Source organism: Poecilia formosa, unplaced genomic scaffold, assembly GCF_000485575.1.
Source record: "Poecilia formosa unplaced genomic scaffold, Poecilia_formosa-5.1.2 Scaffold3, whole genome shotgun sequence".
Lineage (NCBI taxonomy): Eukaryota > Metazoa > Chordata > Actinopteri > Cyprinodontiformes > Poeciliidae > Poecilia > Poecilia formosa.
This window is the reverse complement of record NW_006799942.1, coordinates 827610-842823: the sequence shown is the minus strand read 5'-3', so window position 1 is coordinate 842823 and position 15214 is coordinate 827610. Positions and strand designations below refer to the sequence as shown.

General features: G+C 37.0%; 1 protein-coding gene and 1 long non-coding RNA gene across 3 annotated transcripts in view; one reads left to right on the top strand and one right to left on the bottom strand.

The window, feature by feature from the left end:
- The window catches only part of LOC107836442 (uncharacterized), a 5996-nt gene extending 909 nt beyond the window's left edge, over window positions 1–5087 (top strand). Inside the window, exons 2-3 of the long non-coding RNA XR_001662341.1 lie at window positions 1329–1333; window positions 4934–5087. This is a non-coding gene — a long non-coding RNA (uncharacterized LOC107836442). The remainder of the gene's footprint in view (window positions 1–1328; window positions 1334–4933) is intronic.
- Window positions 5088–5114: 27 nt separating this feature from the next.
- Window positions 5115–15154, bottom strand: LOC103138947 (beta-2 adrenergic receptor-like). Of its 2 annotated transcripts, none has more exons than XM_007553362.2 (4): window positions 14963–15154; window positions 9178–9325; window positions 7954–8245; window positions 5115–6425 (listed from the first exon to the last, which is right to left on the bottom strand). In XM_007553362.2, the coding sequence occupies exons 2-4, from the start codon at window positions 9317–9319 to the stop codon at window positions 5402–5404; spliced, it is 1458 nt and encodes a 485-aa protein (XP_007553424.1). In that variant the 5' UTR covers window positions 9320–9325; window positions 14963–15154; the 3' UTR covers window positions 5115–5401. The 2 variants fall into 2 exon arrangements, with proteins under 2 accessions (XP_007553424.1, XP_007553432.1); XM_007553370.2 differs by having other exon boundaries at window positions 9178–9322.
- Window positions 15155–15214: the final 60 nt, after the last annotated feature.

The following is a 15214-nucleotide window of genomic DNA, read 5'->3' as shown; positions in this document are numbered from 1 at the left end:
CGAAACACTCACACACACGCACGACGAATCCTCTCTGAGGAAAACGTGCAAGCCGAGTCCTATTGAGTAACGCGGGCCACTGGATGAGCACAGAAAGGCTCTGTCTCAGGAGCTTAGCTAAAAAGATTCAAGGGGCAGTGGAACGCGACTCACGTTTCCTAATTTCAAGTTTCCCGGATTTTATGGACATTTCTAGAATACCTTAATGGTGAACTAGTGAAATCTACAATGTATTAGACTGTTTGCCAATTTCTTTGTAAATCTTTTTGACTATGTTGTTGTGTGCCAGTGCTGAGATATAAAAAAAAAATGCACTGCAGTAGTACAGACTGCAAGATAGAAATCAGACACAGGAAAGGTTTTCTTAAAAAAAAAAGAAAAAAAGGATTATTTAAAAATATTCAGTTTTCCCTACTGACTCTTACAGAAACCCTCTTGGAGAAGCCAAGTTTGTTAGCTTCTCTGATTAGCTGTTGTAGTTTTTTGTGCTAGTTGTTAGAATCTCAAAATGACCATTATTTTCTTGTACATTCTTGGACTAGTAAACAACTTTTGAAATAGCAGTTTGTGTCTAGGGCTAGTCTAAGTTTAACCTGTTTGGCTGGTTGTTAGCTTAGTCACAGTCTTGGACAAGTTGTTGTCTTATGAGCTGTTAGCTTTAGCTAAGGAACAAAACTGTTTTTGTACTAAGTGAAGACACACAACAATTGCAGCTAAGGAAATGAAGTGCTTACAACTTTTTTAATAGAGCCTTACTCCACAAAAGCTCCAGCTGTCTCTTAGAGACTCTTGTATGACAGCAGCAGCTGTAACTGTAAGGTGTTGTACAAAAACTCCCCAAATCTTTTGCTTTGCTGTTTTTAGAAATCAAGCAGTGGGTATTTGAGAAAAAAAATAAAAAATAAAACTGGATCTGACTGGCTCTGCTTCCCCTCCTTCTCCCACAGCACCACAAAACTGACTCGCAGAAATAAACACACACTCACCAACTGAGGACAAGCAAAGGGACATATTTAAATGACACAGTTTCAAACTTTGTTCTTTTACTTACAAACATATACAACAGCTTATGAATAAATATTTACAACAGTGAGATGACATTCATTTAGATCTTAAGGAGGTAGAAAACAAAAATGCTTTTCTCTAAAAAGCTTCTGAAACTGAGAGCACAAGCGTAATTTAAAGTTGTTTCAATGTTTTGAGATTTTGGCCTTGCAATATGAAGGGCTTTAGGATGAGACATTTTCACAAAGTAAATCTGTAAAGTGTTTCTGTTTTGTCTTTGAAGAATACCAGGAATAAATTTTAATTTTAATTTTAAACCATAGAAAAAGTCTCTGTGCTTTATATGTGCTTAATATTTACAGGCAAATGCATGTTTTGGCTGTAATTTTTTTTAAATAATTGGAAAATAAGATTTGCAAGTTGGTTTAAATATGAAAACTATTTTACCTTACACCAGGAAGTCTTTCAAATGTCGAACACACAACCAATTACACTTACACAATACAAAAAGTACAACAACAAAACAAGGTTTTTACATTCTGCATCAACTGAGCATCTTCTCAGATCATTTTATTCTGTGTAACCACTTAAACGCGCGTAAACGAAGCACTGTGTTTGTAAAGTGAGCGTTTCAGACAACCTTATCTAAACTGTGGGCCCAACTGAACAATAATCATCTGCTCTGCACTGTCTGAAACGTTGCATTGTTTGAAGAGCTAAAGAAGGTTGACCAAAATGAAAGCGTGGCTTCACAGTGTTGTTCTGAGAGGCAAAGGAATAGATCCAGTGAATATGTGATGATAGAAAATGAATTCAGGGAAGCAAAAGAAACCATCTGATAGTCACAAGTTAAGGGCCTCAGATGTTTATCTCATACACAATTATCCCACCATAAATGCTTCTGAGGTTTATCGGGAAGGAGCTCAGAATAATGGAGCTGTTCTTCATAATCTTATCATAAGTGGAGCTCCCACAACCCCTCATCTTACCCAGCCCCACATCGAGTAAGACTTTCTGCCTCAGAGTGAGCAAAGTTCAGGGGTTTTTCTGCATAATGGACGTTTTGTCTGGAAGTGGAAAAACCTTATTAGCAAAGCAATAAGGGTTTTTTTCTTCTTTGTGGTCTACAGCTACTTTATTATGAGATGAAGGTTAATCACTAACCATATTCCATCCTCCACATTAATTGTCATACCTGTAAAGNTTTTTTTTTTTTTTTTTTTACAAAGGAGCAAAACGTCCTTGATTGATTCCCGCAACAATATGTACACACACACACACACACACACACACATATATTATTTATATATATATATATATATATATATATATATATATATATATATATATATATATATTGCATTGATGGAGCATTGAGACCTCTGATGGTCTCAATGCTCCATCAGATGGAGCATTGAGACCTCTTTTTCTTTGTCACTTTTCAAAACAGGAAACAAGGGACTCTACAGGTTAAGACATGTGAGAAGTCTTACAATTAATTCATCTTTTGTTGCAGCAGCCAATTCTCACTCTGAAAGCTTTTAATGCATGATGAGACACAGAAGCCCATTTATTTTAGTCACCGTTCATTAAAACCGAAGTTAGGCAGATTTTTATTGGCCTTCATAAATCACTCTTCAAAAAAACAGCTGGCCCAGATCTGCAGTCAGAGCAAACGAATTAAAGCTGTAACAGATAAGACTGATTTTCTACGTTAATAGCTTTGACACATAGTCCAACTTAAATGGGTGGAGTTTTATTTTTGTAAAAAAAGATTTAAGAAAAAATTATCTGACTCCAGTATATTTGTAAGGTGTGCTGCTTATCCTGGAAAGGCTAAAAACCTAAACAAGTTTGTTTTCCACGTTTATTTCCATGGATAACTCAGAACAAGGCTGTTAAAACAAATCTCATAACATTTCAGCCTTTTACCCAAAGATGCAACAACTTCACCGGACAAATTAACTTTGCTTAATATATGATCAGGGCAACCAGGCCTTAGGCAGATACAGACATTTAACTAAAACATTTTCTGATGCATCATCACGATAAATGTGATTGTAATCAACCACAGTAAACTCAACACATTGTGGTTAACACGGACAACAGTTTAAATCTTTACTGTCCCAATAACAAAGGGTATTTGACCTATCTAAACATTCACATCTGCTATGGAATATACAGATACGATATAACTCAACACATTCTTACACTACCATATATATGTGTAATTTAATCTGCAATAAACTGGCAACAAATGCCACATTTTTAAAGGAGAACATTTTTAACAGTTTTCAATAAACAGCTTGGAATGAAGTAACCTGAAATCACTTGTTAAAGTAATGAGGTACTTTCTCTGTAGCTCTTAAAATTGTACATAGTCAGTAACTTTGCTAAGCTAAATAAAGTCCAACATCACCCAAATGTGCCCTTTTTGGATGTTTCCCTACCATTGCTAACAGATGGACGAGTGATAAAATCATCTTTTATTTTTTGCAACTGAACAATATGCACATACCAGTACCTTCAACATTCATGTAAAACCTTAAGATAGCAGAAATATGAAGAGGATGTTGTGGAATACAGTCACCTCTGTAGCTGCCGGTGAAAACCAGTCTTTCATCTCACTGACCAAATGATCCATTATTCCAACATACAATGTACTATTTTCTAAATGAATGAATGATTCAAAACTGTGTCACTTCCAATAACAGACCTTTTTTAAAAACTTGTGTTGTATGCTTAGTAAAATATTTTACTTTGTGGACCAGTGTGCCTTGGGAAATTATCAAATACCCCTTTAAGTTTCTCATATTTGATCACGTTACAACCTTTTTCTGCAATTATGTGTGATAGACCCACACAAAGCAATACATAAAATTCATTGTCTATAAATGAAGGTGGCACAAAAGGGATTCAAAATTCTTGGAAAATAAAATCTGTATCAAAACCTTTTAGATGAAAGGAGTCCTGAAGATGTCCTGCAACTTTTAGATGAGTCCTTTATCCACACCTACACTTTATTTAGGGGTATCAGAATAAAGGTTGGGCAACAACAGATCAATGCCACACTTTACATTTTCAAATTTGTAAAAATAAAATCTGTATATATATTTTTTTACAACACTTCATGTTGATCTATACAATGAGGTTTGTTGTTAAGTGATCAATTTCTGAAAATCCTCAAGTGGTGTAAAGATTTCAGTAAGACGCTATAAAATAAACCACTAACTCCACTTGTGGATAAAATCTCAAATATCCCACAAAGTACATCACAGAGATGGATGCAACCGAGTACCATTCATTGTATCAAAAGATGATAGCATTTCTAATAATATTATATGTTATATTATTATATGTAAATTATCTTGTAAACTCAAGCCTTGTTTTTAAGTCTTAATTTATTTTAACTTTTATTTACAGATTGATTTTTTTTAAAACACCAGATTGGCTTAGGATCAAATGGACTGCTTCATAACATGAATCAAATCTTACAATGTTAATATTTTCCATTATTATAGATAATTAGTTCCAACAGTCACCTCCTTAAAAGAATCCAGAGAATTTGATGGCATGTCACAATTTTGTGTCTTATGTGTGAAAATATTCCATATTTTTTGTTTGGGTGAATGTATGAATGCTAAATTCATCTTAGATCACTGATCTTTGTATTTCAGTCTATTGAATGCAATTAAAAAACTGCAATAGAGAAGAAGAAGAACATGGATATCAAGTAAAATCACAGTAACACTGAGACAATATAATCTTATCCAGCCATGTTATACACCAGAAAATTCAATCAGTCCATCAAAGATAAACAAATTAGCTAATGCTATATAGAAATGTATTTTTAAAGGGGCAGTATTATGTGTTTTCCAGGCATATAGTGCCATTTTATAGCATAATCAATCGTCTATGTTACCTTCAGTTGTTACATATCAAACAGGATTTAAAGACAATTTTAATTCCTGATTTAACGCCTTGTAATTGGGTCTCTGTCTCTTTAAAAACTCCTTGTCCTTCTGCAACTTCGCCTTCAGGAAGTCATCACAACAGCATTTCCTCCATTAACCTTTTAGCAACGTTTTTACCAGCGTTGCACTGAGAAGTAGCTCGTATAATAAACTCAGCAGATGCACAGTTCCACCAGGTGTTTGCTAATTGGTGCTGGCTAGTCTGAAGGAGCTGAGTAGGGGGGCAGACTCTAATGAGAGGGAAGCTCTGTGAGGCAGAAGCTTGGGAACTGTAACTCCGAGGAGTGCTTTAAAGAATTGAGGTAACACTGCATGTATGTTTTTGATAAGGGAATAAAATTAATATATTGTGCAAAGCTCAAAAAAGTTCATTTTACATGATACCACCCCTTTATTTTAAGGTCTAATGTTATTGTTTTTGGTCAAGCAATAGAAGCAACATTTTCCTTACAAGTCCTACTGCAGGAGCTGTTTTCCTCCCAACTGGTCAAGGAGCCGGGAGCTACATCTAGAACCTGCTCTGAGCATGATGCTGGTCGAGCCAGGGTCAGAGAGCTGTCCTGAATGGAGCTCTCCAGACTTCCTTTCCACCCTGATGTTTCCTGAGTGTCCAGATCCCTGACACGATTCGTGTCTGAGTTCCCATTCTGCCTCTGTGGAGAATTGGGGTAGTTGTGTCTCTCACTACACCATCCACATGCCCCCTTCCATCCAGAGATTCTTCCCCTCAAATGAAGGATCTCCTGGAAGGCGTGCCGAAAATCAGGGCTGCGACAGTAGATGAGGGGGTTGAAGGCAGAGTTGGAGTAACCTAGCCAGTTAAGGAATCGAATTAGTTCCTTATATTTATCGAGATCTACAAACGCTACGACGATATTGACAATGAAAAATGGTAGCCAACACAATGTGAAAGTTCCCATGATGATTCCCAGAGTTTTCACAGCTTTGTGCTCTTTAAGACAGAACTTGAGACGCTTTGCAGCAGACTGCCTGCCTTCTTTTTCCATCCTCACTCTATTTTCTTCTCTCTTCTCCTCTTGCCTGTTGTCCGTATCCTCAGTTTGCTGCATGTTCAGTCTGTCCTCTCCATCCGCTCCTGTCCTGAGTTTATTCAGTACAGGACTGTCTTCTGTGTAAGTCAACGGTGCAGACTTATGCAGGTGGTAGAAGTGCCGTTGCCTTCCTCTGATCTTTTCCAGCTGCTTCTGAGCCTCTTGGAATACACGGGTGTAAAGGAAAATCATCACCACCAGCGGCAGATAGAAAGACACAATTGAAGAACAGACTGCATACGTTGCGCTGGTGTTGAATTCACAGCAGGTCTCATTGAATAAGCATTCCACAGCTGATTTTTTGTCTGACACCCAGACTTTGAGATAGATGGGCAGGAAGGAGATGAGCGAGGCCACTGCCCAAACCACAAACACCACCATGAAAGCCCGAGCCCTGGCAAGCATCAAGAGACAAGGAAGTTTAAACATGGGGAAGACGATGAAGAGCATGCAGATCAGTGACAGTCAGTGACAGTTGTTGTTGCTATAAAACATTTACCTGTAAATGTTGCCTTTTAGGAAACCACTTTGCAGAGTGGTTTCCTAAACAACCTTTCTGAAAACGGCCGTTTTATGAGACTTGGAATGAAAACAGTTTGAAGCACGAGCTGCTTGGAGACTAACCAGATTAGTTTGTGTTAGGGATTCTCAGATATGCATCTGCAGTTTGAAATGTCAAACAAGGGTAAAGCTGGGGGCAAGGGCCTGTTGATGGTATCAATGTAAAACAAGGTTATAAAACATTACTGTTTCAAAAGCTCTGAAATTTCCCAGCATAAAATTTCTGTTGCTTGAGTTATTTAATCGCAATGTCAGACGAAGTGCAATGATGAGCATTTTCTTTGTGCTGTCTGGTGCATAAATAACTCTTTTCCACATACTCAATGTGGCTTGACTCAACCCGACGCGCTCCCACTTTTATGCAACTTACTTATTTGGAAGCTTGCTGATATCAGAAAACCGTCGGTCACTGATTGGCTAAGGGGTGGAGTCACTAGCTACGTCACAGAAGCGACTTTCAGATTCTCCTGTATCCCTTTGCACTGTGTAGAGTTGAGTCGAGTTGATCCACATCTTCCTCTCGCTGATGTTTTCATGTGCAGTAGTTTACTGGACTGCAACTCTAACTTTTACTCCGTGAACATTAGATCAACACAGTGCCTGGCATATAATACAGTTTTTGTAAACTCTGCATATGAAAACTCAAAATCTAAGTCCATATTAGTCAAAGCTCAACTCATTCAGTCTGTTTGAGCTAAAGAGTTGGCGGGCAGTAGGTACTTCAAGCCTTTTGTCAAAGCAAGAACTGAAAAGGTCCAGTGATCTCAATCCTTTGGAATTTTTCAAATCCAGATTCTTTTCATTTTTAAACCAGATTCCACCTCTGGTCTACACAACACAAAGCAAAAACTCAAGTATGAGTTAAGTATCAAGTATCTCAGATTTTGCATGCTTGGTAAAACATGGCATTCATTTGTAAACAGGTGGTATTGTAAGCCAGCTGTTCAGTTTCCCGTTTTACTTTCAACAACACGCCAACAGGTTGATTTTTACATCTTAACAGTAAGAAAAAAACAAACCCATGTTCTTTCAGGAGCATTAAAGAACTGCACGTTTTGGTGGAAGTACATAATGATGCAGAGTTAAAAGGGTTAATAATTACCTTGGCAGAGCTTAACCTATTAGCTAGGAAATGGATAGCTAAGGTCAACTGCATACATTTGCAAAAAGTGTTTCAAGTCTTAAAGGGATTCTAGGTTAACATTTTCCATCAACCTGCCCTTCTGGCCGCATCCAAGAAACTTTGCCAATAGACTGAAAACAACTTACAGAATTTATCTGACTGAGATGCTGATTTTAAACACAGTCTTCTCCACAAAATTAAAATTATTCATATATTCATCGTTTAAAAGCTGCCTTACCTGGTGAGCAGTGTTGGGTAGCGGAGAGGCCTCGTAATAGCGAGGTAGCGGTCCAGAGAAATCACACACAGTGTTTCTATGCTGGCTGTCACACACAGCACATCAGTTGCAGTCCAGAAGTCACACATGAAGTTTCCGAACATCCAGCTTTTCAGCAGGATGTTACTGGAGCTAAAAGGGACCACAATCACACCCATGATGAGGTCAGCAACCGCCAGTGAGGCAATGAAGAGGTTGGTGATAGTTTGGAGCCTCTGGAAGCGCAGGATGGCTGTAATCACCATCACATTACCTGCACAGAAAACAATGACTGTTGAACTAAAAGCATAAAATCAATCAGGTTTGATTCTCCAATAATCCAGACAATGAAAGTGCAGCTCCTTACAAACATATTTTTTTTAAATGCTGTTACTCTGCAACCACAATTAATTTTACTTGGATGTGAACACGGTACGAATTGGTACATGAGTATAAAGTGAAAGAAAATTGATAAAGAGTATTAATTTTCTCAAAATTAAAACACTGAATGGTGTACCATGCCTTTATTTTCAGCCCCATAAATAAAATCAACTGCAGTCAGTCACTTTCTGAGGTCAACTAATTATTAAAAAGAGTCCACCTGTGTGTAATGTAACCTGTACTGTAAACATCAGTGAACAGCATCATGAAGAACAATGCAGTCACCGGATAAAACAGAAAAACATGTTTTAGGAATCAGATTTTTAATTTGCAGCTGGACAGATATCCTGAACAGGCAGCTGGAGATGTAAAATAATGGTTTAGATCTAGGTTTACTGAAGTGTTAGAATGGCCTAGTCAAAGCCCAAATATAAACCCATTCATAAATCTTTGACAAGATTGGAAAATCTTTTGTTCACATATGCTCTTTATCCACACTGACTGAGGTTAAGGAAAGACAAATATTAAAAATGCCAGTCTCTGGATATTTATTGATGAAGGAGACATAATCCCAAAAACTGGCAGCAACTAGTGGTTTATCCACTCAGTGTAGGTGAAAACAAATACACACCACAATATTTATACTTAAAGTTGCTCAAGACTTGTTTCTATTTTCCTCTGCTTCCAACTCTTTGCTGCTGGTCTATCACATAAAATCCAAAGGAACGCATGGAGATTTGTGTTTGTAATGCAAAATGCCACACAGTTCCACATGTGTGAAAATGTTTGCAAGACACTGTGACTGGCATCATTTCTTATACTTACCAAAAACTATTGCTAGGACAAGAACAGCCATGGCAACACCAAGCAGCACAAGCTCCACATCGTTATATTCTGGTGGTGAATTGGTGATGTTGCCGAGTTGTGTCTGGTTCATGGATGGTTGCGCAAAAGTCACACCTCCCATGATCTACTGTCAAGACAAACAATGAAAAATAGTTGGTGATAATGGTTAAAATAATCTGAGAAGCAACAATAAGAGGAGGTTAAATCTTTTACGATGCATGTGATGCTATGGTTCAATAACATATGTGTAACATCTACGGTTTCTTACAGGCTAAAGTTAAGTGAGGATAAACATGAAACAAATAAAAGTCCAGCTTATTGATCTGACTATCTCTGAACCTTTACTCTCTCTCGTCTGTGTTGCCAAATATGCAGTCTGTAGCAGACAGGAAAAATGTCTCCATGTGAATTTTAAATAAAAACTTTCACCATTGAGTCATTCACAACAGCTGCACTCTATAGCTGATTTAAATTCTCTGCAAACGTTGTGAAAAGATGAATCTGTGAAGAGTTTTGTATTTCACAGATGCAGATCCAAGTGAATAAGAGCTCTAACAAGGATTTCAGCTTGAAGTCTCACTGCTAAAATGTTGTTTTTTATTTGCTCTGGTTAAACTCCAGAACAAAATTAAATTGTCTCCAAACTTCTTCCTGTTACAGCAGTGTTGCTGGTTCAGCTTCAGTTATTTAGTGACACACATCTCCACTTACAGCAACAGCAGGCTTCAGAATGTGATTAAAACTATATTCATTACAAACTTTTTGCAAATGTGCAGCTGAAACGGATTGGAAAGGAACTGAAACTAAGACGATCCTTTGCAATTACATTTTTTCATTATTATTTTCAAACCATAATCGATGATTTTGTCCAAGCGATGATACTTTTGAACTTAAAAACAACTTTAAAATCCCTCAAAAACTTGGGGAAGAAAAGTATGACTGTTATTAACATTACATGATTTTCCAGACTTTAATGTCTCTAACTTTTAAAGCAAAGGAGAGGAAAATAATCTGTTGAGGACTGAAGTTCTACAGCCATAATTTGTGATTATTTCACTGCAGTTGCACCTTAAACTGGAGTAAAAACCACTTATGAGTCAGAGGAATTTTTAATGCATAACATTTCCCTGAAGGAGCATCACCAACACAGAGGAGCAGCTGCTATGTCTCATTGGTTACAAAACAATAAGGGTTTTTTTTGGTTTGTTTTTTAAAACCTTATAATGATTTTAAAAAATAAAGCACTAGAAGTGTAATAACACCTAAAATTGATACTCTATTAGAATGATTTGTTTTAGAGATGCATTAAAGAATTGTTGTTTCTTTACGATTAATTTTCTCTAACAATGTGTTTTTGTTTTTGTATTTATTGTGTAATTATTTATACTTTGAACATATTGTTGCTCCTAAATTGGTAATATATTTCACTTTCTGTATAAATTCTGAATTTCAAAGAAGAATTTTTGTCACCATGTGGGACAGACGATACAATTATTCTTTTCAATACTGTTCTAGTTTATGACTCAAATTCTTAAGTTGCATCAACCTGCTAATGTTTTCACTTTGCAGTGGAGCGACACATTTACAGAAGTAATGTCAGTATATAGGAAGTGATATGCAGTGCTAAGTGAGGAAGGGTGTCTCCTTTAACGATTGTTCTGAATGCAGAATCAGACTTCTGCTCATCCCTCTTCTGAAATGAATTTTACATAATTATACTATCTGCTTATATGAAGATAATTATTTCTTTGCAAAAGGCCAATGGCATTTAAAACAGGCTATGTTTAATGTAAATGCTTTTACCAAACCTTTCGCTGGTGTTCTGGATCAGTGGGCGGAGGGCATGTCTCTGTCTCATGAGCTGTGGTCATTCACAGAAGAAACCAAATGTTCCTTGGTGTTATCATGAGTTCATCAGTTTCAGCCTTTTGCATCTCTTTGCATTTTTATCTCAGTCAGATAACATTAAATCCACTGGCAGCATGTGATGCTGCTATAATATCGTGTCAGTTCTTCACTTTGTCTCCATCCTATATTGAAGTTATTATTAAGTCAAAGAGCTCTGCAAAATGCAGAAAAGGATATTGAAGACATAGATGTCTCTGTTCAAACCATCATGTCATCAGAAGTCCGGAACATTTTTCTGAACATGTTCCATGAACATGTACACTTTGTACACTTTGTTTTTGCACTCTGAGTTAATCAGCCCACTTAAGTATACAACAAGCAAGTAGGTTGAAGCTGGGAACAAGCTGGGCTTGCGACAGCCTGCAGCTAAAGTAACATGCGCATTATGCAACGCAGGTACAGGTCGACCAAAACCACGGAGCTGAAAGAAATGGTAGTAAAACAAAACTCTTATAGCTGCAGTCATGCTGGATGCAAGTTACAGCTGCAGCAAGCAGACATGCAAGAGAATTAAAACAAGGTGACCTTTTCTGCATCAGGCTATGACTATAAACTTTTGATTTCATAAGCATTTATTTATTACACATCATGCATGAACATCATGCATGAACTTTTATTTACACAGGGCTGACTGGCTGAGCAGAACGCCTCTTTTACTGAGGTAGCCTAATTGACAGCAGATGCATGCTGCTCCTTGTTTGCTATTCTGACCGTCCATGTCAAACATAGGGGGATGGTTGGCACTGTTAGGTCAGCGTGGGTTCAGGATATGGAGGTCTTTGTAGGAAAGACGTCTATCTTCTCATGATTCTAGCGGTAAACTTAAAGAGGAGAGTTTGAATGCTTTAAGTGAAGTTTTGTAAAGTTATTATCAGTGGTTGTTTTGAAACTGTAGTAGACAGATATCATATCACCGTGATTTTGTAGAAAGGAAACCTAACAAATAGTCAAACTGACTAATTAAAACAACTCAAATGGAAAACATTCAAATCCACATGATATATTATCTTACCAGAATTTAAAGGGCTAAATTTTCTCAAGACACGGTTGAACCTTAAAAGCTACGACTGTATTTGCATTGTTTGAAGCAATAGGATGATAAACCTTTGGATTTTGTAATATTTTTTCGGTGCATTTCCAGGTTTCATTGCTGTCTGGAAGTGAGGTAATTGATCAGCTGATCAAGTAAATTAAGGTCTTAAAGATCTGCCAACATTACTTGGCAGTAATGCAAGTAACATTACTTGTGAGAAAACAACACATGTATCAATGATGTGTTCCGAAAATGAACTGTGAACACAACAATACTGTTTTTTACATGATGAGTGTAGCTCTTCCCACTCTGCTCTAACTGGAAGTAAACAAAAGGCATGAACTGGTTAACTTTTGGAGCAACATCTAGTTTCTTTATGCAGATTGTTTATCCTAAAGCTAAATTATTTGAAACTAAACCTACATGCTTAGTGACTTTGTGTGGTATATTTGTCTTTGAGCAGAGCTGCTGCTGAAAATCTACACCATCCCCTCATTTTATACCTAAAGCTATAATATAGTTGTAAAGCTATAATATAGTTGTAAAGCTATAATATAGTTGTAAAGCTATAATATAGCCATCTAAACTGGTCTTAATGTGTCTTTTTACAGCACATGAGCAAAAACAAGCAGAGAGTGAAAGTTTGCAGGTACCGCAGCAAAAGAAAAGAAAAATCAGAGTAATGAAGCTTGATGAATTTAATCACTTCAAGCTTTGTTCTCTGAACACTATGGAGTTATACAAACAGAAATAACAGCACAAATTCTGTATGTAAATCAAGTAAATGAAGATTTTATCAACTGACATGCTGAAATAAAATCTGGATTTTATTAAGAAACACCAGCCTTTCAGTACAAAATACACCTTGCAGTACTTTTAGTAAAAGCATGTCCTTACTGGTTACATTTATTGTCAGCTAAGGTATGGAAAATTATGAATTAGAGCAGAATAAGTCACATATCCTGTAAACTAATTGATGCCATGATCTAAATATTATTTTTTACAGAATTACACTGTGACTGTAAAGTTATATAATACAGTTTCAGCCCAACAGACATTAATGTAGAACTACGTCCTATAGAGTTGAGTTTGTTTCAGTTTTAGTTGTTTTAAGTAGATCATGGGTGTCCAGCTCCACTGCTCGAGGTCAGCCGTTTTTAGATGTGTCTGCTCCAACACAGCTGATTCAAATGGCCCAACTACCCGGTTTGTCAAACTTCTGCAGAGGCCTGCTGATGAACCATCATTTGATTCAGGTGTGTTGATCCAGAATGCCAACCCATGAGGACTGACTTTAGACACTAATGAAATAAATCAAATCAGCTAAAATAAAGTGGCCATCTGGCTGTTAGGTCTCTACCACTGGGATTTTTGTTTTGTTTTTTGTTTTTGTTTTTTTTGCTGCAGGAAAAGGAACATTTTACAAATAAAAACTTCACAAATCCTCAGTTTAAAATAATCAAAGCTATTCCTTTGGAGTGGCATCTCTTATTTAACATTCACATGTACAGGATGTCTGTAAATGCTGTTAGGTTAACGGGATTTTCCGCTTAAAATGTTAACTGGCTTAATTCCAGCATAATCTAAACACTTGGAGAGCAATTTGATGGCATCTGTAAGGAGCGGCATTGATTCGCATATGTTTACTCAGCTCCACAGCATGCCAGCGAGCAAAGGTGCTGAATATTTAGGACACATTGAAAGTGCCAAGGCTGACCATGACAGGTTTGTTGTTTTATGAAAATCAGAGAAATTGCTCTCCTATGCTGTCAACATAGCTCAAAAGGATCTCAGATTTTTTTTTTTTTTGAGTCAGAATTGTAAGTTTTTCTTTTGGATTTTTAGAGGATTTGTCATTATAGAAAGAAAAAGCCCACATCCTTGTGCATATTACATGTCAGAAATATGATGGATTGTCAGGAAACTCATTTTAAAAATCAATCTTTCATTACCTGTGCTCACCTGGCCCTTTCAGACATAATGAATGAGGAGAGGAGAGCCTGGCCATGAGAGGCGATGATGTGGTGGGGGTCACCATTTCAGGCATTACTTTAATATTACAAGCATTTTATTATGATTTATAAATATCTGCTTTGACCAGTGTTTATCAGCTCCCCTGTTTGCCCTTTAAACTGATGACTCTTGAACTGTTTGCTGCCCTGCACAGCTGATCAATAACTTTCTTGACAATTAACTGCAAAAACACAGCTTGCAACATGGACTCTGACCATGCTAGAGATCACTAAAAAGACACCCAGTATCAACCCTAAATGATTGTTTGATGTGGAAATATCTAAATATTTCAGCAGAAGCTCAGATGAATTACTCACAGCCCTAACTACAAAAACAGACTCACAGTCACACATTTAAACAACATTCATAAGCGCCTAAACCCCCAGCTCTTTCTGTACTCGGTAGAATAAACATGTCACCAGAACAAACTGTCACCAGTACAAGACTGAAAACTGTCCACATAACACAAACCATGTATGATCATTTTGACTTGTTCGAAAAATTATTTTCTGCTAAACTATTTTATTCCACCTGGCAGCTGTGAGAATATGAGACACAGAATCTGAATGGTTTACTTAATGTGAGATAAAATCCTTCAGAAAAAAAGTGGATTATCTTATTTCTGATTTCTAATTTGAAGCCAAATCCTTAAGATAAACAATATGGCATTAACTATTTTAATAATATTTCCCTGAAACATTTAATTAGCAATAAGAGTAGTTTTTTAATGCATGTGTAAAAGCACCCATAGGGACCCAGAGTGAGTGGAGCTCATGCATGTGAAGCAGACCTGCAGTGCTGTTTTCTTACCTCCAGGCTTTGCTCTCTTCAGTCCAATGATTTCATTCTCGCACTTCTTTTAAATCCACATCATATTCGAACCGTGCTTCTCAGTAGGTCGGGCTCCACCTTTTGATAAGGTATCGAAAGCACTTACACAAGCACTTTGTCTTGCCTCTTCCTCTTTGTTCTCACTCATGTGTGTACTCAGTCTTTTCAGCCCTCAGCCACACTTTGAAGCAGCTGAGCCTGTTGCCCTTATTTAAAGCAAGCACTCATGAC

Bases quoted from the DNA above. Each gene is read 5' to 3' on its own strand.
- LOC103138947 (XM_007553362.2), bottom strand. From the start codon at position 9,319: ATGGGAGGTGTGACTTTTGCGCAACCATCCATGAACCAGACACAACTC. The intron at 8,246-9,177 runs GTAAGTATAAGA...TTTTCTGTGCAG, and splicing joins TGTCCTAGCAATAGTTTTTG to GTAATGTGATGGTGATTACA. The intron at 6,426-7,953 runs GTAAGGCAGCTT...GATGCTTGCCAG, and splicing joins TACCCAACACTGCTCACCAG to GGCTCGGGCTTTCATGGTGG.